The sequence below is a fragment of the Topomyia yanbarensis genome, chromosome 3 (assembly GCF_030247195.1).
Source record: "Topomyia yanbarensis strain Yona2022 chromosome 3, ASM3024719v1, whole genome shotgun sequence".
NCBI classification, from domain to species: domain Eukaryota; kingdom Metazoa; phylum Arthropoda; class Insecta; order Diptera; family Culicidae; genus Topomyia; species Topomyia yanbarensis.
In genome coordinates this window covers 337,030,931-337,056,424 of record NC_080672.1, presented here as the reverse complement: position 1 = coordinate 337,056,424, position 25,494 = coordinate 337,030,931, and the positions used below count along the sequence as shown (strand labels likewise).

The 25,494-nt window shown below is 38.2% G+C and overlaps 1 protein-coding gene across 1 annotated transcript; it reads right to left on the bottom strand.

Moving 5' to 3' along the window:
- Positions 1-12,803: 12,803 nt before the first annotated feature.
- Positions 12,804-14,240, bottom strand: LOC131691467 (microfibril-associated glycoprotein 4-like). Its single transcript, XM_058977882.1, has 3 exons — positions 14,083-14,240; positions 13,829-14,014; positions 12,804-13,766 (listed from the first exon to the last, which is right to left on the bottom strand). The coding sequence occupies exons 1-3, from the start codon at positions 14,199-14,201 to the stop codon at positions 12,914-12,916; spliced, it is 1,158 nt and encodes a 385-aa protein (XP_058833865.1). The 5' UTR covers positions 14,202-14,240; the 3' UTR covers positions 12,804-12,913.
- Between the last annotated feature and the right edge of the window lie 11,254 nt (positions 14,241-25,494).

Below are 25,494 nucleotides of genomic sequence, written 5' to 3'. Positions count from 1 at the left end.
ACCTCAACGTTAAAACCTCTATAATCGAAATAAAAAATGGACCTTAATAGTAAATCAAAGAAGCTGAAATAATAAAATTATTGTAGTAATAATGTGGTACCCTTCTTAATAGGGCAAAAACGGGTACATTACCCCATTCAATTTTATAAACGGATTGTAGTATTGATTAAATTGTTATGATTAGATATTGTTATTTTTGTTACTACATATTACGCATCTCTCACCTGATTTTTTTTACGAATTCCCCAAATCTCCGTGCAATTATTTGAAAACTGTCTTTATTATGGTTGAGGAACGTCAAATGTGGGATGAATGGTTGCTACGTATACTGTAGTAAACAATTACAGTTATGTTTCTTTACGATGAAGCGTTCATTTTTGACATTTTTTATGACAACAATGACTTCAATTGTTCTGGTGTGAATTTGGTTATTTTCAGTGGTGTGTATGAAGTATGGCGAAGGGGATCAAATCTCCACGAATTTGAAGGGATCAAGTGAACCCATAGCATCTATTTCAACAAACTTTAGTAAAAATATAGTTGAACAGAAGAATCAGCTCAATCATAACGTATTCATATAATTGACATTCTCCTGTAATTCTGTATGCAAAAGTAGAGTATGTAGTGGGTGATTTTATCACTTTTATAAAAGTTTGAAAATTTGAAAAATAAATCTTCTTCAGTTCTTCTGAGACTTTTTTTAAATCGGTAAAAATTCGGTTACACAAAAGACCAATTTCTTTTTTCTGTGTTAATGAAATTTATGTTTAGATAAAACTACGCAACTTTATAGTGTATTCGATTAATGTATTCTGATCCGCCTTTGAGTTACAATGATGGGATCAAGTCTCCCCGGGGATCAAGTCTCCTCAGTCTCCCCTACTGCTAACTTCATGCACCGAGCCGAAAAAACGGATTTTACAACACCCAACTAAAACCAGTTCGTGATTGGTTACCGCTAATTTCGTGCACCGAACCACACATCTTGAACAAAATAATTGTAATTTTAGTCGGTTTCTATTAGTCGACCTAGTTGAATAACCGGAGACTACATTTCAACATTTTTCCTGCATTCGTGAACGTTTTTCCTAATAAATCGCTGTTTTAGGCTTTTAAAATTGTATTAAAAAAATTCTCATCTACAAAACAAACATAGAAAAGGAATTGTTAAGGTATGAGAAAAATTAATTACGATCAATTTAAAAAAAATAAAGACAATCGGTTGAGTGGTATTTCAGGAATCGTGATCACGGGAAAACCATTTTTTTTTTAAAATCGGTATTTCGAGATAATCGAGTTTAAAATTACCACTGCGCTTAGTAGACGAAGCACGCTTGGAAGCGCTGTAACTTTCGATCTATTTCTCAGATCTCTATAAAATTTGGAAAAATATTCTCAAGGAGTTGTACTTTCAGATAAAGTAATAAAAACTACAAGGGGCAGCCCTATGGGGTTGCAGGAGCTGTAGACGTAGGACTATACTACTTAATGTAAAATAAATATTTTCTTGGTGCATTTATAGTAATAATAAATCAAATATATTTCTTACGTATGGTTTAATCACAACCAATCAACATCGAATATTACATATTGAATCAAACCTTCTTGGTTATCAGGTCATTTCATTTGTAGTAGATGATCGAATACGATTAAACTTATTTAAGAAAATATGAAGAAAGAAGACAGAAAACTGTGACCGATCTAATATCTGGAGCTAAATCTTTATAGCATAAGATTAGCTTGTAAAAACTTTTCGATTCTGTGTGGTAAAAAACCCGGACCAGTGAAGAAAAATCAAATTTTAGACAATATAACCACATTTCATGTATAGACCAAGCATTCTAGTTATATTGTGCCATTATTGTAACTTTCCTAAAGTATACAAATACAAATATAGCGAATGCAGTGGTCTTAATAATATATCTAAACTATAAATATACAAGAATCGAAAACAATTTTATATATGGACAAGATGCGTTTTTGCAACGGTTTTTCAAGTGGCAGTGTATTCATTCATAAATAGGTTTTGTAGTATGTATCTATTAGTAGAATCAAAATACTATAGGCTGAGTGGAAATGAATCACGTGAAGGGGAAATAATAAACTTTCGTTGTGCAATTTAGTAACAAATTAGATCTACCTACCTACACATTCGCCTCAAACATTAAGGTGAAGCGATGCCAAAATCACAACAGAGGTTCGGTTATGTTCGGCTATGTTCGGGTTACGTGCAGCATCTGTGTGCGGTTAGGAAGTACTATACCGATATGAGATGGCACGCACACAAGCGTGTCGTTCAGCAATCAGCTGACTGATATTTTCACCACGTGTTTCATTTGTTTTGAGAAAAAAATTGTGCAAATTTCCCAAACGAATCAACATTCCGTGAAGAGAATCTATTCATCAGCTTGTGCTAACATGCCTGCATACAGTGATACAATTTCTAAGCAATCTGATATAGTTACAAAAGATTTTGTCTTGCGCGCCAATGCAATGTTTTGATTTTGACGATGAAATAAAAAGAAGAAGCAGAAACGACGGCGGCCATTTTAGCTGCTTGGCTCTATTCAGCATGTCCTTAAACCCAAGCGCACAAAGCATAATGACTCAACGCTGATGATGATGGGTAGAGCGAAAGAGACAACTAATACCACGACACTATGTTAACCGTGTTTGCAAATAGAGCTCGCATGTACAAACTATTTTGTGTGCGAATAATTAAACCAAAAAGTGTGCTGGAAACGAGCACAACACAAAAGATAGCATAGTGTTCACATTCACTGGGTAGCGTACCTCCACAGGCAGTGGAACGGACTTCTAACTCAGCTACACTGGCTGTGAAAACACACAACGCAGTGACCTGCTTCGTCTGCGGTTCAACCGGCAACTGAGCTGGCTCGCGAAATCCGTCCGTTTAAATAGTCGATGATGACGTCATTCGTAGAAGCGTAGCGCGCTAGGTACACAAATCTGTCGTGCTGGACTAGGGAAGCGCTACCTTCTGCGTGTAAATGCGCGATATCTTGACTAGGTTGTTCATTATTTAAATTTTTAATGCCATGATATCAGAAATCTTTGGGTTTATCTATTGGAATCTATTCTTAGAAGTATTTCGGGGCGATATGCGAAAAAAATTGAAAATTCATCGTGAGATGGCTGAATTATATGCGTTTAAAATTGGACCACTTTTCGTTACATACCATTTTTGTAGAATTTGCAAAGTGCACCCCTGTATCGAAAACAAAGACGTAGTCCTACATCAAAATAAAATAAAAGAAATAAAATAAAAAATAAAATAAAATAAATAAAACAAAATAAAGAACTCTAGTTAGATTCATTCTTACTCTAGCCTCTGAGAATTATTAAAAGTAATTACTACACCAGTATTCTCAAAATCAGGACTTACCGTGTTCCTACACCAGAAGGCAAGATATGATTACGTATACCGATTTTCCTCCATGATAAGCAGGCAGGCAAATTATGTGCCGAGACAGAAGAGGGAGCTTTTTTATTTCGTCTTACTTACATACTTACTACGGTTTCTCAATTCTTCCGGTAGCTGGTTTTTTATCGCCCCATTTTCGACAGGGATTTTCCGCCTTTCTGCCGGAGCAAGCAAAGGGTAAATAAGCGAACATCTCGAGATGTTGGCAGCCGTAGCCACGCCGTGTGACGGTTGATTTATAAATATTTTATGCAGTTTGGCGAAAGTTTTGCTGAATGGGTTTCTTCTTTCTCCTTCCTTTCAGCCGGGCTCGCTGAACCACGACGAAATGGGGCCCCGGAGGTGACTAATGTTTTGATAAACGCGTGAAAACAGGAACTATTGAAGATTGTAGAGGATATGTTTGCGCTGCATATGATAGATTGTCATTCAGGAAACCAGCGGAAAATCAAAGTAGGGTGCATACATGCAAAAATACAATCAAGGATGCAAGATTTAAGTCATCGTCTATTGCTAATGCGAGCAATCAAGTAGCAATAAAACATTAAGCTGATATCAATCCATTTGTTAAGCTAATGCTCTGCCATTCTAGGTCAATTTCGTTATTTCACTTTGTTTTTACTGACTTGCTGGCAAGATGGAAATAAAAGCAAAAAACAACATCATACCGAAATCAAGCCTTAGGTTCGCAAAGAGCACACATGAAAGTATGTTATTTTTCTGATTGCTATTTAATTGCCCGGCGCTTGGCGGTTCTTCGTTTCGTGTTGTTTTAGAAGTGAGTATACTAACTTCCTATTTGTTAAACTTGGAATTGGTTGGAGGATGTGCCAGAATGGTGATGACGGTGCTGTAAAATTGGAAATAAACAGGGTTGCTCATTGAGAAAAAAAATAAATATTTTAAAACTTGCATCGCGAGAGCTGTAACGTACTTGTAACGCAAAAGTTGACTGAAAATTGCTTTTGATTTATACAATCCATCGTTCAGCCTTAATTTGTCCAACTTCAAAAATTTTGGAACTATTTTTATTGCCCTTATTTAAAATTGTATGCCGATGGTTATTACTTGACAGCAGTTTAAATTAAGGATTAATCAAAAATAAAATATTTAAAACGTCAGTTGCACCGGAAAAGATCAGACATTGTAAATGACTTAATAACTATCGTCTATCAAATATCCGTATTAAATAGTTTTTGGTTCCAAAGCATTGTTACAGATAGGAAAAGTTTTCGAAAACTTGCCACGCTTCGTTTCACTTTGCCAAATTCTTTTTAAGGTTTTCTTCGTGGAAATCAAAAATCAAATTTCTCACTTAAATCTCACACATTAATCAACGTTTTCAGGATTGAAACGAACATCTCCTTCGAATGGACTTGAAGACTGATGTTTGCAAGCATGTTCTCCAAAAAAAAACACGTCAGCCAAGCTTTTTCACCCCCTGACCGTAATGCTTATTTAATGATAGCGTGTGTTAGGAACCATTTTCGACAGTTTACCATCGATTAGCAGTGGAATCGCGAGAAAGTTTGTTTGCCTTGAAGATAGCGAATAAAAACAGCAGCGGCTCTTCCAGCTCACTCTAAATGATGAGTTGAGAATTACGGTTCGTTTTGTTTTTGCCTCAACCTCAACACTCGATGGTGGACGGCCCTGACTAGGCGGTAATGGCAATTAAACTAGCATTTCATGACGCGCAATTTCCGACATTTGACGGAGGCGTTGGTATACACGCAAAACTAGGCCTTGCTTTATTTTGGAAACATATGGGAAAGATGGTGATTATTGGAATGGTAAAAAGTTTGGCGTTGCGGACCACTGTAGTATGATCCGAAAGATGTAATTAAGAAGACAAATATGATGGGTGTTGCACACACTACTTGGTAGTATACTTTTTTTCCTATTCTATACTAGGGGAAACGCTCCCTAATTTATTTCAGTCCCTATATTCATCTAATTTTTCTGATGGTACGAATTTCGCGCAAAATCGTATTCAGAATTGGTAGCCCCCACTCAGATTTTAATTAAACTTTCTGTACATGAAGACTTTGTCACAAATAACTACTTTGCATACTTTGTTTTTTTTTCTAGATCTAGACTGTCTTTTGAAAAGGATCAAACTTTTTTTACCATTTTTTTCAAATGGTTATAGTAAAAAAATAACAAATCCTACAAAAAGGTTGGAGCAGTCAGTAGGGAACATAATTACCTATCTTGGAACAAAATATCATCCAAATCAACGATAGGGTTTTCAGTAATTTCCGAGCCTTTCAACGGAGCAGACCGATTTACTTCACAGTGGTGGTCGGTGTGTTCATTCAGTGAGTGAAGGTCAGCCTTTGTGCGTTGTGTGCAGCTGTTCTCCTGGTGCCGGTAGCAAATCCAGTACATTGTTCTCGCTGGAGCAGAGCAATCGACGTTACTAAAGATAAGTTTTGTTAACTTTTTCATTCCCCTTGTGTGTTTTTTTCTTTCTCTTCCTCCTCTCTACTGTAATCGATTAAAAAAATACATCTATACATTCCCGTTTATACAACAGTCTGCCCTCGTGCTTAAATGGCAGAGGGCGAAATACAATCTGATGTCATCATGGAAGTTCCTGATCCCCCGAACACTCCCCGTATAAAGCAGTACCCACAAGGTTCCTCTGTGCCATGTGTAGTACATTTTCGGACCGGAGAGAAACCGGTTAATATATTAAAACTTTCTGGGGATCTGACTGTAACTCAGATAACACGTGTTCGGGCAAACAAGATACGTGTTCTAGTGAATGATTTCGGCCAGGCAAATGCGATTGCTTGCTGTGAGCGCTTTACGCGGGAATTTAAAGCGTACGTGCCTTGTATGGCCGTAGAAATCGATGAGGTTGTGTCCGAACCGGGCCTGAAACGCGAAGAACTGTTGGAGCACGGGGTTGGCTGCTTTAAGGACCCCTCCCTTCTACAGATGAAGATCTTGGAATGCAAACAATTGTATACCGCAAACATCGAGGGAGGCAAGACTACCTACTCTCTATCAGGCTCGCTTCGAGTAACCTTCGCCGGGTCTTCTCTTTCCAACTACATCCTCCCTGACAAAGTTCGCCTACCTGTTCGCCTGTTTGTACTCTGGGTCATGAGCTGCAGCAATTGCAAGCAGCTGGGCCATACATCCACCTATTGTGGAAATAATAAACGATGCGGCAAGTGCGAGGGATAACATGATGATGATTCTTGCGTGAAAGAAACTGAAAAGTGTATTTGCTGTGGGAGCCCTTCTCATGCTCTTAAATCATACCCTTCAGCGCGGGGATAAAATTAAGCGCTCCCTTCATGAACGCGATGCAGAAATGCTAAAGAATGCATCGCCATCTTTCCTGTCCGAAAATCCCTTTGCTGATTTGGCTAGCGTTGTGCAAGTATCTGATGATCCTCAAGAGATACTCTAACCCGGGGGAGTCCAGATAGAGCAAAAATCTTGCCTCCCCTAGACTACCTCGTAAGGGTTCCAAGATGTCCTCCTCTGAGAGTGCGCCAACAACATCTAATAAATTTAACGCAAGTGCTGCCCTAAAGCCGAAGCAAATTGCTCCAGGACTTGGACATTTTAGTACAAACAAGGAGTACCCACCGCTTCCAGGTACACCAGAAATACCAAGTGTCCCCTTTATGCAAACAGAAACTCAGTCCAGCATCGGACTAATGAAATTTTCTGACATCGTGGACTTAATTTTCACGGCTTTCAATGTAACTGATCCTCATAAAAACCTTCTGATACGTTTTCTCACTACAGTGCAGACATTCTTTAACCAGTTGATTACTAAATGACCCCTTCTTGCAGCGATCGTATCCTTCGATGGCTAAATCATCGAACGAGGTCACCGATTCGATCACTGTTCAACAGTGGAACAGCAGAAGTATCTGCCCGAAAATCTATTTCTTTAAATTTTTACTAAATAGTTTAAAATGTGATGCTTTCGTATTATATGAAACTTGGTTAACTTCCGATATAAATCTCAACTTCCACGACTTTAATAAAATTCGTCTGGATCGAGAAAATCCCTATGGAGGAGTACTGTGGATTAAAAAGTGATCAATTTTCTCCAGACAATAACTGGAACATGGTGGGGTGCCCACCCAGGAGACCTGATCAGGTTATACCAAACAACGATATTGTCGGTGATGAAGTACGGGTGTTTCTGTTTCCGCTCCGCTGCGAACATACACTTCATCAAACTGGAGAGAATCCAGTATCGTTGCTTGCGCATTGCCTTAGGTTGCATGCAGTCGACTCATACGATGAGTCTCGAAGTGCTGGCGGGCGTTCTACCGCTGAAAAATCGATTATGGGAACTCTCATATCGATTGCTCATCCGATGCGACATCTTGAACCTGCTGTTGATTGAGCCTTATTCTCAAACCCGTTTTATATCCTTGTACTTCGACTACATGGCACAGAGCATCAATCCTTCTTCATATAATCCCGACCGTGTCCCTTTCTTTTATACTTCTGTATTCTTCGACACATCACCAACAAAATGTTCTACACTGACGGATCAAACCTCGATGGGTCCACTGGCTTCGGTATCTTCAATGATAATATCACCGCTTCATGCAAGCTCAATGATCCTGCTTCAGTTTACGTCGCCGAATTAGCCGCTATTATGTAGTATGCCCTTAGGCCCATCGACACTTTGCCCACAGATCACTACTTCATCATTTCGGACAGCCTCAGCTCTATCGAGGCTCTTCGTGCGGTGAAGCCTAAAAAGCGATTCCCGTATTTTGTGGAGAAGATACGGGAGTCTCTGCGCAAGCTATCTGAAAAATCTTACCAGATTACCTTTGTTTGGATCCCTTCTCATTGCTCTACCCCGGGTAATGAAAAAGCCAACTCTTTAGAAAAGGTGGGCGCTTTAGAAGGTGACATCTACGAAAGACCAATTTGCTTCAAGGAATTTTTCAGTATTTGTCATCACGCTCGACAGTTGGCAAAACTCGTGGAGCAATGGGGAACTTGGACAATGGTTACATTCGATTATCCCGAAGGTATCAACGAAGCCTTGGTTCAGAGAAATGGATGTAATGTCCCGGCTTATGTCCAACCACTACACATTGGATGCGCATTTGCGGCGTATTGGGCTTGCGGAGAGTAGTTGGTGCGCTTGTAATGAAGGCTATCACGACATCGATCACGTTGTCTGGTTATGCGCCGGGTATTGTGACGCCAGGTCTCAGTTAAAGAATTCCCTTCGGGCCCGAGGTAGACCACCCAATGTCCCAGTTCGGGATATGTTGGCAAATCGTGATCTCCCCTATACGTCCCTTATTTACATTATTATAAAAACGATAAACATCTGGTACTCGACAACCTTATGACAAGGCACTGTGTCGCTGATCTCCTGTTTGCCCGAAAGCTACAGGTTCTGCTCTTCTTTCCATGTCATCATATACGCCTCCTCTCCCCTGTCCATGATACAACTGCTGCTAAACCGATGATGGAAATAAGCCTCCCTTTGAATGTCTTAACCAAGCACAAGTCTCCATAAAAAATCAAATATATTCTGTATTCCTAGTTTTAAGATTTTTATTCTTCATTAAAACTATTGTCCTCCATCTTCTAAATAGAATCGTATTCCTAGTATTAAGATAGCTATGAAATTTATCATAAAAACTTGTTCTTCCTTTTGTATACCAAACTATATTTTTTGTTTATGAAATGGTTTTCGGCGATTCAGTCAAATAATGCAGCACAAACGACGTTTGTCTATGTTGTTCAACGTTTCGACAATTTATTTTGTCTTCTTCACAGTAACCTATTATTCCTGCGAAGAAGACAAAATAAATTGTCGAAACGTTGAACAACATAGACATACGTCGTTTGTGCTGAATTATTTGGCTGAATCGCCGAAAACCATTTCACAAAATATTCCGGAACAGTCGACAGACTACACAATTATATTTTTAGTTTTAAGATAGCTGTAAAATATATCGTGAAAAACTATTCCTTTCACTTTTAAATATCAAACTAACAAGCGAACTTGCACAGAGAATCAATTAATAGGGCCTGGGAGTAGCTATCCATTCTCATACTTTGAAATGTTAATAACGGCGCCAGTCACGTCGCTACAGTAATCCGGGAAGGAAAGGAATATTAGTGTAGCAAGCGTTGTTATGGATACCGTTTGCCACGGGAAGAAGATTTTGTTAGTAGGATGGGGTAGAGAGTTATGCAAATCTGGATTCATCTTGATAATTGATAATTGATTTACGCAGTTCTCAAAAGTCCCATCGTGTGTTTATTGCTCTGGGCAGCCGGCTGCAAAGAATTTATGACAGATTCATCGTTTGTTGAATTAATTTGGAAATGCTCGGTTTGTAAAAAAGCAACTTGACATAAACAACAAGCTCCAGACAGTCGACAGTCGGGACTGGTGCTAATGTTCACTTGAATCAAACGGCATGTAAACGATTTTGTTTTTTCTTGTTTCTTTATTCCTACAAAACACGACATTTTCATAAAATAATAATATAGTATTTTTATCGTCATGACGAAATATGTTTAGCATTACAGTCAATAATAAAGTGCACGTACTACTCCAAAATATATGAAAGTAAAATGAGAACAATTATTACAATTGATTGATGATATAATGGAATAAAAAAAACAATGAATATGAACCTAAAAAATTCATCCTTCGTGCAGATATGACTGCTTCAAGTTGGTAACTAGTTTTCGATTCTTCTCGCGTATTGTCAATGCTCAACCCTCATACATGATTAAACAGTCGTCATTCCACTCAGACACGACCATGCGTATTCCCTGTGCACACTAAATGCCCAGTGGAATAATATTTGGTTAAAAAAACACTAAACAAACAAAGAAATTAATCTGCGTACCCCAAAGAAATGTTAGCTCTATGGCATCACCCGGCGGAAACGTGTTACCGTGCAATCCCACCAAATCAAATAACATTTGAAATTGCGTACGACAAATCATGTTTCATTTTCAAAGATAGCACTGTTGATGAATCACCCAATAAAATAGATGATAAGGGCCACGGACGAAAGTAGTTAGCCACGGCCTTGTTGATTGAATTCTGGGTTCTTTCCATTAGTAGAATAAATCATTGAAATTTATATTTCTCTATTGTCCAAAAATACATGAATTCCGAAATAAAACATAACGTTTCAAATGCTCAAGAGTGTGGAGTGAAAGGATCTCTCAAAATTCGCTAAATAATTCCTTTTATGACAAGCGATCTTCCGATGTGCAATTGGGTTCGTAATCATGTAGTCGAAGATCTATTGGTTAACGTCAAACAACTTTGATCATTTGTAACTGCACACTTATTGGCGGATTCTGCCTTAGATAACTTTATTAACACAGTGGCGTAGCCAGGGGGGTTTTGGGGGTTAACCCCCCCCCCCCAAACCAAAATTAATTGGATTGAAAAAAAATTGATGCTGACGAATTTAATTTAATATTCCACAAAATATTTTTGGAAAAATATTCTCTGATCACTAAATTGAGAATTGTGTTTAAAGCGTCATGAGAACTTTTGGAAAATTGTGGGAATCATTCGAAACTGCCAAATTTCGATGTTAAGTAACATTGAAGAATTTCAATACGTAAAACTGTTCATCTGCTGATAGAATAATTTTGACGGTTAAACCTCCTAGAAGTAATTATAGATAAGAATTACTCTTCAACCAAAATTTGGGTCGAGACTTAATGTCTCCAGCAAAGTTTTCGAAAGTGCTATTTCAAACAACTTTGTCAAAGACATAAATATCCCACATATTCAGACTATCGAAATATAGTAGTAGAAAACCTTTACAACAAGCTATTCTGAAATTACTGTATTTGATAAATCTCTTCTGCGGTAATTAAATAATAAATTCACATTGCGTTCAAGGTGCCTTTGAAGCTTACAAAAAAATAAGGGAACTGGATTTAAAACAAATAATTCCCAGATATTAAAAGGACTCAAAAACACAAAGAGTGATTCCATTTTCAGGAGCTAGCATCAATTCGGCGCTAGCTTAGTCCGCCCACCAAGTTAGTGTCGGATTCTGATGAGATGAAGTCGATACGCAAGTTTCAGTTCCATCCATCCATAATTTAGTTATAGGTTTTGTGTTCTCAACTCGCAATGATTGTTTCAAACAATTTTATCCGTAGCGCAGAAAAAAATAGTTTTCACCTAAATTTTTCTTCACTAAGAAGAAATATAGCAGGCCCAGTCCATTTAAATCCCTATATGTTGAATTCATGTAGCCTTCATATTTTCAACAAAATTATTTGAAATGACATTATCAAAAACTTTGCTGAAGGCACCATGTCTCTTAATATTTTTGAAAAATTAATTCACCATAATTACCTCTATGAGAGTTAATCACTAAAATTTCTATAGCAAAGCAGGCACTGTTTTATGTTGATAACTTCCCGAAGTTGTCAAACCTTCAAAGTCAAGGATTATTATATTAGGTGATCTTGAACGTTGAAAATTTTTTAGATCATTTATCCCACTTTAAAAGATCGCAATTTTTGACTTCATTGACATATTATACAAGAAAATAATCTATAGAGGTTTGAAAACTGTTCCATGTTGATCCTTCTTGTTTGTAGACTGGAATGACATCTGTTAGACTACTTATGTTTTTGAGTTTTCAATAATTTATCAAACTCATTAAATTTTATCATTTTTTCAAAAAAAATGCGATTTTCATCAAAACCCCCTCCAAACCAAATTTCTGGCTACGCCACTGTATTAACACGATTGTCTGTCCATGGTCACACTTAACCCATCAACAAAACTAAATTCTCAATATCGTTTAGGTAGCTTTCTTCGAATTTAATCGCAGCTATGTTAATATTTCACAAGATTTCGCTCATTTCTATTAAAAATTAAAATTAAAAATTGGGTGGAATGAAGTAGGAGTCAAAAATATCCAATCCCTCGGTCCTTGGAAATTCTACAAAAAAGTTTTTTCTCACATTATGTGTTCATGCTGCATTCAAGCAACAGCCTACTATATCCTCTGTTGGTACTGTCATTTTCACTGCTAACTACAATAAATTTATAACACAATTGTTTGCATAATGTCATAATCTTGTTATTTTACTCTTATCAGGTTTAAGCACAATATATGTTGACAAAATGCACGCACTCAAGTTACTGTTACTTTAATAACACAAATTTCCGTTATTTTAACACAGTAACACAGCAATTAATTGCGCTGCCCGTATTTGTAGATTCGAGTAATTCAGTATTTTTCAACTGTTAAAAAATACGTAGCGTAAAAGGTAAAGTAGTAAAGCCAATTACCAAACCAATCCAAAGCCATTCTTTTGATCAGATTGTAAAAACACCAAGTTTAAATTGCCTTGAATAATTTATTAAATATTATGTTTTCCATGTTCAGTTATCCATTATTCATCTTCGCCGACCTGACAACAGTTTCTCAATGACCTCGGAACCCTCGATTAGGATACAAGCTTTATCATCATTTGCACTTTCTTCAAACTCGCGAAATTTGTTCCATTCTTCAACCTACCCCACCAGATGCCCTGTACTTCCCCGTTGCGATATCCATAGATGCCATTCAAGTTACTCCTGTTTTCGCCAGTACTACAACCCCAGTGCCAGAATCCACTTCCCCACTGCCGAGAACAATAACTGTAGCTGAGATTAGTGTCATAGGTCACAAATACTTCGTTACTGTAAATGGATAAAGCATCACCGCTACTACTCCCACTCGCAAGGCCACTTATCGTCAGTCTGTAGCCACTTGATTCACCAGCAACCCTGAACAGGTTATAGATCGCATACATCGGAGTGTTATCGTAACTCTCCATCACAACCAGGAGCTGATAATTGTTACGCCGGGTCAGCTGATACAGATTTTCCAAACCGAGCCAATATTCTCCTCTAGGATTCCCGAAACCGTTCCGATATTCAGCCATCGTTCGATTGAAGTCGACTGATCCGTCTTGCCGTTTCTGAATTACCATCCAGCCACCACCGAATGAGTTCTGATCGCAGTACGCGTTAAATGGACTACTGGGGCCGTTTTGCTGGACATAGCTACTCGTCGTGGTAGTAAAAGGGAACGGAGTCGTGCTGGTTCCATCGATAGGCGTGCTGTTGTTATAGGCAAATCTGTATACACCGGAGCGTCTTGGAGCTTCCTGGCACGAATGGTACAAGCCGCTCGAAGGAAATTCGATGGATGGATGCTCACTGCCACCAGATGGAACACATTTCGGTTGAAGTTCAAAGAACATGTTCTTTAGAGCTTCATGATTTGCGCAGTATTGTTGATTCAAAACAATTTCGCTGTGAAAGAAATGGTGATGTTTTAATTTGCAACACCAAACAATTTAGTCGGAGTTACTTACTCGGTTTGCGTCGTTAGGGCGGTAACATGCCGGACCAGAAGATCGTTATTAATTTCAACGGCTTGCACAGAACGTTGCACGATTTCGGCAGATCCGACCAGATTGTTTAGTGATTGTGTTAAACGATACAGTTGGGTTGATAGAGCTTCAATTTGCTCACTATTCTCGACGTACAGCTGATTCAAGCTGAAATATGAAATTGGTATAGAAGAAGGACGATGGTTTATTCCGTTGGCGTATTCAGCCAACTGTACCTGATTTGTAATCCCTGCAGCTGTTCTGTAATCGAGACACTTTCATTGAGTGCCTGGATGGCGCTAACTCCGAATATGAGCACGACTAGCACTGACCAAATCGACCGCAGAGACTTCATGATTTTTGCTGTTCAAGTAATCGTTAGAAGTGCAGAACTGGTGTGCTGTGATATTTCGAGCCAGTGATTTATAGGCGAATGATTAAATAAGAAAATGTGATTTGTTTGTTCAAAATAAACACACTTGACGGAGACTACATTAAGTAACATTTCCGATAAGTAAACTAGTAAATGAAAATGTTACTCTTAAGTGCATGTCGTAAGAAAGTACTGATAGCGAACAGAACCAATAAGAAGGATTGGTCATCAAGACACCACTAGATCTTCACATCGTCAAGGAATATGTAAAAATTAGTCGATTAAAATGTTCTAGAATATAAAACGGGACGTACATGATTTTCACATGCCGCCGATTTCAGCACATAATAGTCAGGTGCACCGCCGATCATATTTAAACAAACGCCGTCAATTTTTCACCGAATTGGATGGAACTGGCTTTTAAAGATCTGGAATTTAGTCCAGTTTCTGTGTACCTAGTAGCGTTCAAATCCATAAATCGGTTCCGGAATTAATCCGAATCCCCGTGAGGTATATCCGGCGTCCCAGTGGGGTTACGAGGGACGAGTTTTAAAGAACCATCTCATAAATTTAAGTAATTGTTTTTTGAAATGTGCTACATATGACTATTTTACCCATTGATCCTTCACAATAGTCATGAATTGGACCAATCTTGGCCACCGGAAAACTGTTCCGGGAGAACCTAAGAAAATGGAGACATTTTCCTAACATTCGAGCCTTTTGGGTTCATAAATTTATACGAAATGCGAAATTCTTTCAATCATACGGTCCTACAGCTCCCTCAACCTATGACCATTCCGGCACCGGTTTCGGACGGTTGTGCGCTTGACGTCATTTTGAAAACCAAGATGGTGGCTTCCAGCTACCACAAAACAGTGAAAACCACCATCATTATAGATGTCATTTGAAAGGGAATGGTTAACAGGAGACGGATGAGGAGATTGATGATTGAGGCCATTTTGAAAAACCAACATGACAACCTCCGGTTACCACAAAACATAGAAAACCACCATGCATATGGGTGTTATTTGAAAGGGGATAGTCAGCAGAAGACGAAAATTGATAATTGACGACATTTTAAAACCAAGATGGCGGTTTCCGGTTACCATAAAAAAGTGAAAAGTAACATGAATATGGATGTCATTCGAAAGGGGGCGGTCAATAGAAATTGATTTTTTGATTTTTTTCAAAACCAGTGTCTTCCGGTTATCACAAAACAGTGCAAACCACCATCAATAATGGTATCATTGTAGAGCGGGTGGTCAGCAAAAGCCGAAAATCGGTATTTTGAGGCCATTTCGAAAACCAAAATGGCGGGTTCCTGTTCCAAAGAAACAGTGAAAACCATCATCGGATGCCATTTGAAAGGGCATGTTCAACAGGAGATGTTTGACGTCATTTTGAAAACTAAGATGGCAGCTTCCGGTTACCGAAAAACAGTGAAAAGTATCATCAATATACGTGTGAATTGAAAGGGGATGTTCAGTTGGAGACATAAATTGATTTTTACCGCCATTTTCTAAACCAATATGGCGGCTTCCGGTTAACTTAAAACAGTGAAAAACACCATCAATATGGTGTCGTTGTAGAGCGGGGGGACAGCAAAAGCCGGAAGTTGGTTTTTACGCTATTTAAAAAACCAAGATGGTGATATCCGGTTCCAAAGAAACAATGAAAACCATCAGTATGGCTGTCATTTGAAAGGGGGTGGTCAGTAATAAACAGAAATTGATGATTGACGCCATTTTCAAAAACGAGCTTCTTCTAATACCTTAAAAATGAGAAAAAAATAGTCAAAATCAAAGCTAAGAAGCGCAACCGCAGAGGTGCTCTCTTCAACAATGCTTCGGCTCATTGTATAGAGTCTTCGAGTCTCAATACTTATCGAAAGCAAGCAAGATTGGAGAAAGGTCACTTTTCGATTGCGCTGAAGGGTGATCTGTTAAAAGATCCTCACGGGTGTCTTCTTTCAATTCCTCCTAACTCATTCATCCCCAGTTTCAGTGAGTTTAGCTAGGAATGGTATGGTTTGGTTCTCTCTAGATGGCGAACAAAACCTGTACCTGGCTGAAAAAAATGGAGGAGATAAGCGGAAAGCAGAGGACGTTTTAAAGTAAAACCATACAGCCTTCACACGAATAAGGTATTCCTTTACATTCCGTTGAATCCCAATGAATGTTTGAAGAATACTTATGTTTTGATCAGGCTAGAGTTTCATAATCCGGGTTCGTGGCCAATTTGCTGGGAAGTTCTGAGAACTAAGGCGCTTACAGAGAACATACAGCAGTATTTTTGCAGTATCTATGACCGTTCTCTGGAATTTCTAACGAAAAAAAGGTTATAAACTGAACTACGGCTTCCAAAAAGTCACGGCGAAAGTTTATAAACCTAAGGTTAAGGCCGAATTTGAATGACAGTATCTCTTCAGGGGTCTTGTCGTTCTGTTATCTCAGCATCCTCTCGGGAGTATTGATATATCCGCTCATCGAGAAGTGTCTTTATTCCTTTGAGAGTAAGAATACTCCCGTATTGTCTATGTTCTCTGTGCCGTTATTTTCCTTATCCATAATCGCAATCCTGCACACCAGTGAAATGATGAAAAGACACATCAAGGCAAGGCACAAATCTCCGATCAACATGGGGAACGTACCATTTGAGCCAGTCGCAACTGATTCCTGAAGACGACTGATCATGAAAATAGAATAGGGGTCGTTGGACAGGGCGTCTCTGATGGATAGCGGGAGGTCAGTTCTGGTCCGAAGATCTTGATATTCTAAACAATTAATGAGAATGTGTTCCACCGTTTTCCGTGTCCCACATGTGGAGCAGATGGTAGGGGGACGTTGGACACGGTGTGCGCGTGGGTGATTCTGGTGTTTCCAGTTCGGAGTCTGAAGAGAGCTTTTTGTTCCTGCATGTTGTCTCGGTCTGTCCATTTTTGGTGGGTGCCTTTGATTTTTTGTAGGTGTCCTTGGGATGACTGCCAGTGCCTGGTGAAATCGATTTCTACTTTCTGTTTGAATGCTCTGATGATATAGCAGGTAAGAATTTCTTGGGAAATCATGGTGCGGGCTTTCGTCCGATGGCTGCCGGGCGGTCTGCCTCGCAGTTGCCCTTAATGTCACCGTGACCGGGGACCCACACTAATGTAGTGAGGGTGTCGCAGTTAGCTTCTATTGCATGCACGTACGGGTGCTTGGAGGTCCCAGTCTCGAGCGCAGTTAGGACCGAAAGGGAGTCCGAAAATACAGCCGTGGGTGTATCGGTGGGTTTATGGGTGATTGCGGTGAAGATTGCAGCTGCTTCAGCTGTGAAGACAGAGCAAGAAGCTGCCAAGCAAAGCGATAGACCAGCTCTGATTCCGCTTACTCCTGCTCCTACTTCCTCGTTTAGCTTGGAGCCGTCAGTGAATAGATGTAGGTGATTGTTGTACTTCTGGTTGACAAGTTTGTTGAACTCGATACGCGCGAGTTTTGTGGTGTCGCCTGCTTTGCTTTTCCGACTAAGGGACCACTTCAACGAAAAATACCCTGAAAGATAAAAGTCTACACTGAAAATCAAAGTTACCTATTTTTTGGGTTAAATTTGCTCACTGGAAAGTTTATACATGGGCAACCCAAAATTAGGTAGAAATTTGAACATGGCGATTACCCATAATTTGAGTTGGTCGCTGTGAACTTCGTGTTGGGTAGGAATTGAATAATGACGTCTACTCAAATTCAAGTTCATCGCTTTGTACTTATATTTTGGGTAGTCCATTTCAAACAAAGTAGTAGGTAATGTTTTTGACAGCCATTGTTATTGTTGTGAATCAAATTGCATGAAGTGGCTCTGGAAAAGAATGGTAATTATAATGCATAATGCAATAATTTCAACTAAAATTAATGATTAATTTATTTCAGCCTAGAAACTTACACTCAGGCAAAAAATACAGCGAATTTCACATGAATATCGTATAATTTTTAGCCACAAGCAGCACGTATGTAAATCATAAGATTATCTTATGAAACGGCATTTATTTGGTCAAATCGGTTTGCTATGATTTCATGTTCCATAAGGCATCTTTGAATTATCATAAGACAATATCATACATTTCTCTTATGTTTATGAGAATCATAAGATGCTCGTATGAAACTCGAACGACTGACATATGCAATAAATTGTAAAATGTAAAGGTAATCATACAAGTCGTATGTTTTCCATATTAATCTTATGAAATCATAGTTTTGTTACTTTTCTAGTCATCATAAGATGAATCTTATGAATTTCGCTATGCATTTTGCCTTAGCGTAGGATAAAGCAATTAGCGCTGGATCTAAAACATGAGTCGGTGAGTACTGAAACGTTGTTTATTTTTTGCTTGTGGGTTCATGTTGAGTTGCTCATAGTACTTAAATAGCGGCCACCGCATCATTCCGAAACCCGATCGGACCTCGAAAGACACATTGAACTCATGATGGGACGTTGATGATTCATATTTTTTGGAAATGTCTGAAATGCATATCGCTAGAGTTAAAATAGAATATAACTATTAGAGGGCAATGGCAGCGGCTAGCGGTGATTAAATATTTTCTCGTTCTTACATATGATGGGCCCATTAGATTGACATTTGTTGCCCCTGACACACGCAGGTTAAAGTAATTAGTAACAATAGCAGCTACAAAGCGATACAGTTTGGCAATTATATGCCAAATGTTCCAGGCTGCAACAATTCTAATTCGAGTCTATTGATCAAAAGCAGGCAAAAACCTCAAGCGGTGTGAATTTAGTAAACGGGGTAATTCTAAAAGATGCGACGAAATGTTGAATGATAAAAGGTCGAATATAGCAAATGATTGAAAATAACAAAGGTTCCAATGTTACTAAAAGGTTTAATGAAACAAAAGTTTAAAATTTAAAAAACAGAATAATGTATTATCACCGTTATGACGTGTCACCTCGCCTAGTTTGGTGAGGTGAGAGCGAAAAAGCGATCACCGCAGTCACTTAGGTGACTATAGTCACCCAAGGTGACAGAAGTCACCTGGCAGAGCGATTCCAATAATCATTTTGAGTGACGACGGTCACCGTAAGATGGGAAAAAGTGACTAAATGCACGAAAAAGAATTATCTATGTTTAATTCCACAAATTATTTCTTCACTTTTAATCAAGATAAAATTTTCATTTTAAATCAAGGAATTTATTAAACTAAAATGGATTTTTGGGTTGGATCAACCAAAATATCTATTACATTAATCTTACAGGTTTTGTTATCTGTGTTTTTCGAAGATCAACCAAATTATTGTTTATTTCAAATAAATCAGTGATTGAAGCATAAACATGCGTCTGATTGATTCCAAAAGTCTTCCTGTATTAGTTCGACAATCCTTGCTGGATTGAAACAAAGAGATAAAAGTTTGTTCTAACTAATAAGAACGTTGTTTACACGTGCGACAAACAATCGAATTCTGAAGCGATCGAAAGTAATTTGTTTTTGATGCGTTACATCGAAAACAAAATCCCAAAGAAAATATACTCTCCAGCGATTTGTTGGATTCAATAGCAACAAAGGTCAAGTTGGCATTACTGCCGGATTCGTTGAGTCATTCGAAGTTGATATCAAGCGAGCATTTGACCGAGGAACTAACTGAGCAAAAGCATCCCGCGGAAGTAATGGTCTTACGCGAGTAGGCCGTCGCTATGCCGAAGGTTCTAAACATAACAAAATTCTTCAGTGGTAAGTTACTTATCATTTAGTCTTGCGCAATGAGTTGAGAACAATTTATTCATTTGAAGGTACAACGAATGCTACGAAAAATCTGCTGTTGGATTTTTCGACGCATCAAAGAATAGAACAGAGACGATCGCATCCATAGAGTCTTGTTTGCTTTCAACTTCATTTTATAGAATAACTCTGCAGAAGACACAGTTCTAGTAGTACGAGATATTCGTCAGGCTACAGCGACAGTGGCGATGTTTTCTCACGCTTAAATAGTCCTTATAGATGCTACTGAAATTGGCCCAGAATAAGTGAATTCTGCAGATGAACAGGAGACATTCGATAGTGTCACGGAAAATATACCGATTGTTACTACTGAAGTTGATGCGAATGTACCAGGTGAAGGAGCGATGGTTGAAATTATATGCCCTGCAACAAATATAATTACATTTTGCAACAAAATTGGTGTTGACTCAACATTTCAAAACCATTATTTTGAACGTTTCTTATATTTAAAACAACGAAATGTACAATTTGAATTGATAAAATAGTTTTTTTTTCATTTCAATGTTTGATATGTATTGATACAAATATTTGTATTGTTTAAAGCAACCAAACGGACTTATTGAAACAACAAATTTGTATTTTTGTTTCGATTGTTGTTATGATGAGATCAATAAAACATTTTTTGATTCAATTTTTTTTCATGTTTGACCCAATAAATTAGTCAGAGTTATTTCAACAATTGTTTTATTTAAATTAACAAACATTTTTTATTGAACACTGAACAATTTGATAAATTTGTTGTTTTAACCCTCATTTTATTCGACTTTAATAATTATTTTTCTGCGCGTGCTCACCTAAAAAATGTAGGTGATTAGAACCAAAAAGTGTTGCGTTTTTTTCAGATATTTTTTTTGAATTTTCGGGTAACATTTCCTTTTGGATAATGGCAGTTGGGAAGTTTCTGAATGACGTAAATTGAAGATAGGCGTTTTTTTGAAATTCAAGAAGGCGGTTTATGGTTACAACCAAACACTTAAAACCACCGTTAATATAGGTGCCATTTGAAAGGTAGTGTTTATTAGAAGGCAAAAAATGATGATTGGAGCCATTTAAAAATCCAAGATGGTGGATTCCGATTATCACAAAACACTGAAAACCACCATCAGCATGGGTGTCATTTGCAAGGTAGTAATTAGTAGATGGCAAAAATTGATAATAGGGATCTTTAGGGGTGTGCGGGTTAAGGCATTTTCTGATGCATATTAGTACCGTGAGTTAATATCTCAGTCCTTTTTCAATTTTAGGCCAAAAACTATTGAAAAAACATGTTTTAGTTTGTTTCCTTTTAAGACAATAACACATCCAAACCCATGCGACTTGCACAGCTCTATAGGTTGCCTTATCAGATCTACCATAGTTTGCAGATGAAACTTGGGATGGCAGGCTGCTAGCGGATTGCAAAAGTACCAGATCATGCCGTGTGGGGTGCTGACCCGGTTGACAATGAGGCGAACGAGATATTTGCATATACGTCATTTAGTAGAACAACTGTCAGTTTTTTGGTTGAATTTAATTTGGTTTTTTTAAATTTAAAAATCAGAAAAGAATAATTAAGGTTTAAGAATGATATGAGTGTACTCGTGAGGACACCCGCTATCAGTACAAATGTAACACTGACATAATTTTTCCAAATTAAAGATCCCTATTGGCGCCATTTTGAGTTCCATGATGGCGACTTCCATTTACTACAAAATATTGAAAACCATCATCAATATGGGTGTCAATTAAAATGTAGTGTTTAGTAGAAGGCAAAAATTAATTTTGAAATCTAAGACGATTGACTTGGCTTGTTTGATAGAGCCCATCAAACAAATTTTCATGCAAGAGGTGACAGAATGGGGTCAATGCACTGACAAAATCGGGGGTAGACTGAATCAGGCACAGACAATATCGGTGGCTGATAATATCGGATCTTCCCTATATTTCTAAGTACTTCGATAGTACCATTAAAAATAACTATGTTTCTAGAATCATCCATTTCGTAAACTAGCATTCGGTGAAATGGAAATCATCGTACTGACGCTCTTCCTTTTTTCAAATCATCTATCTATTGCTTTTAACCCTTTCATTCCCAAAGTTTTTCTAGTGCATGTAGGGTTTCAAAACTATTTTTCCTTGAAAACAGTGATGTTAAGAAACACGAATTCTTTTTTCATAAAGATAGGAGCTTCCCTCGCAGCACTAGAAGCTGCTCAATTTCTACCTTCTAATGGTCAATACAATTCCCCTAGAATAATCGATTTGAAACAGATTTTGCTTAGTGACCGCACCCCACAACCCATAACTCTGGAATGGGAAATCGGATCGAGATGAAATTTAATAGCCATTTACGGGGATAAAACACCTTTCATTTGAGACCAAGTTTGGTCGAATCTCCGAAAAACCAATGAGACTGTAATTCTAAATTTGGATACTTCCGCCGGGGCTTCCGGAACCAACGATGGTGACCAATGTGACCAAAGAGACTTTGAATGGCTGTTAGTGATCTAGTACTACAAATCTAAGTAGATGTGGCACCAGTTTGAAAAAGTTTTCACCTTTATACATTCATTACAGAATTTTTTAAAATCAACATTTTCTGCGTGATCGTACTCTTCACTCTGTAACTCCGGAACTGGAAGTCAGATCCATTATAAATTCAATAGCAGCCTACAGGATGCACGTTTCATTTGAGACTAAGTTTATGAAAATCGGTTCAGCCATCTCTGAGAAAAGTGAGTGAGATTGTGGTCACATACACACAGAGAATTGACGGACTGAATCGAATGGTATATGTCACTCGAGCCTCCGGGTCTCCGTTGAAAAGACGGTTTTCAGAGCAGTTTTCTATTGAGAAAGGCAAAACGTAAATCGTACGAACAAGTTATAGCAAATAGTGGTACATTTAACACTTTTATAATGAGTGGCTCATGTCCCTTCAAATTTGACCGCACTTACCGCTTGATGACGTCCCAGTTTGATATTTCTTTTGAGTGGTTTGAGAAAACTGAGAAAACGAAAATCGTCAACGCAGGCCTGGATACGGTTAAAGAAATATAAACAAATTTTGGTAGCCTCGCATCGTTTTGCGGAGCAGTTGGATATGTAAGGATATTTATTATTTTAAATCTAGTCCTGTAATTTAATTCTATTAATCGAATCGTATATTTAAAGCATTGTCATCAATACCCCCAGGGTTGCAAAATTGATTCGGTCCTGTGACTCCAAATCTAAAGAATATGGCGTGCGGCATCGAAAAATTTATTCCGTGCATTTTAGGTCGTCTTGTTTCAAACACCTATTAAATCTATCTAAAGGGAAAATGTTGCAAAATTACACAAACTAAAAATTAAAAATCTGACGCGTTTCGTTTTGCAGATGATGATCGAGTTGCACTTTTTGTTGCCAACGAACGGAAAAAAATAAATAATTGAAGAAATTTTTCTCCTCAAAATATTTGGTAAGTAAATAAGGAAACGACATTTATTCACTATTACTTGTGGATACACTGGAAGATAAGCTAATGGCGTTTTCGTTTTTGACTCTGCACTACACCAGTGTAGTCGGTGCTACACTCATTCAAACCTGAGTGTAATCAGTCTATCTCTTTTTTTTGCACTACACCTGTGTAGCACCAAGAACAAACGAAAGCGCCATAAGACTATTTTAATTTCTACCACTTTTTATAGAATATTTCTGCTGCCTCTGCACTCCTTGCGGTCGTTCGATTCCGTTCACGTGGCTTCGACGTGCTGCCTCGTGGATCGGCAACTCGTTGGTAGCGAGCCGCGTGGCTTGTTTCGATATTCCACCTGTTGCTATGGGCCTTGGTTGCCTCTAGATGACCTCGCATCTGCGTGGTGACTTCAGGTATGGTTAAGATGATCGGTTGTGGTATAACGTATATATAATAACATTTTTTTAAGGAAACTTCAGTCATGTCAAACTGAGGCTTCCAATAGTCAACACCGGTGAAACAACGTCATCTCGGTTATTGACTTCAGATACATCGAGCAATACGGAACATTTGAACAAGACTGTAGCTTACCCGAGCTCCGAGCCACTACAATTCCATTTGACTTTAGTCATACCGGCTGGAATATAATATAGAATTCTGGCTGTCTAAGAGACAAGTATTTTAATTGTGCATTCATTTTTTTTGTTTTTTGTTGATGATTAATTCATTTCAAATATATTTGTAGTTGGGACTATGGCCACATTTGCAATTATGGTGCCACTGACATATGAGCAAGCGTATGGGGGATAGACCACTAGTGAATAATTGTTCTTAAACCTGAGGGGTAACCACCCATATTGATGGTGGTTTTAAGTGTTTTGTTACCAGCCGCCATCTTGGATTTCAAAATGACGCCAATCATCAATTTTCACTTTCTACTATTTACTACCTTTCAAATGACCCTCATATTGATGGTGGTTTTCAGTGTTTTGTGGTAACCGGAAGGCGCCATCTTGGATTTCAAAATGGCACCAATCATCGATTTTTATCTTCTACTAATTACTACCTTTCAAATGACACCCATATTGATGGTGATTTTTAGTGTTTTGTGGTAACCGGAAACCGCCATCTTGGATTTCAAAATGGCACCAATCATCAATCTTTGCCTCCTACTAATTACTAACTTTCAAACGACACCCATATTGATGACGGTTTTCAGTGTTTTATGGTAACAGGAAGCCGCCATCTTGGATTTCAAAATGGCGCCAATCATCAATTTTCGCCTTCTAACAATTACTACCTTTCAAATGATCCTCATATTGATGGTGGTTTTCAGTATTTTGTGGTAACCGGAAGCCGCCATCTTGGATTTCAAAATGGCACCAATCATCGATTTTTATCTTCTACTAATTACTACTTTTCAAATGACCCTCATATTGGTGGTGGTTTTCAGTGTTTTGTGGTAACCGGAAGGCGCCATCTTGGATTTCAAAATGGCACCAATCATCAATTTTCGCCTTCTAACAATTACTACCTTTCAAATGACCATCATATTGATGGTGGTTTTCAGTGTTTTGTGGTAACCGGAAGCCGCCATCTTGGATTTCAAAATGGCACCAATCATCGATTTTTATCTTCTACTAATTACTACCTTTCAAATGACACCCATATTGATGGTGGTTTTGAGTGTTTTGTGGTAACGGGAAGCCGCCATCTTGGATTTCAAAATGGCGCCAATCATCAATTTTCGCCTTCTACTAATTACTACCTTTCAAACGACACCCATATTGATGGTGATTTTCAGTGTTTTATGGTAACCGGAAGCCGCCATCTTGGATTTCAAAATGGCGTCAATCATCAATTTTCGTCTTCTAACAATTACTACCTTTCAAATGACCCCAATATTGATGGTGGTTTTTGATGTTTTGTGGTAATCGGAAACCGCCATCTTGGATTTCAAAATGGCGCCAATCATCGATTTTCGCCTTCTACTAATTATTACCGTTTAAATGATAGCCATATTGATGGTGGTTTTCAGTGTTTTGTGGTAACCGGAAGCCGCCATTTTGGATTT

Coding starts and splice junctions, on each gene's coding strand:
- LOC131691467 (XM_058977882.1), bottom strand. CDS start 14,201: ATGAAGTCTCTGCGGTCGATTTGGTCAGTGCTAGTCGTGCTCATATTC. Junction 14,015..14,082: donor CTGCAGGGATTACAAATCAG/GTACAGTTGGCT, acceptor TTCATATTTCAG/CTTGAATCAGCTGTACGTCG. Junction 13,767..13,828: donor GCCCTAACGACGCAAACCGA/GTAAGTAACTCC, acceptor TTTCTTTCACAG/CGAAATTGTTTTGAATCAAC.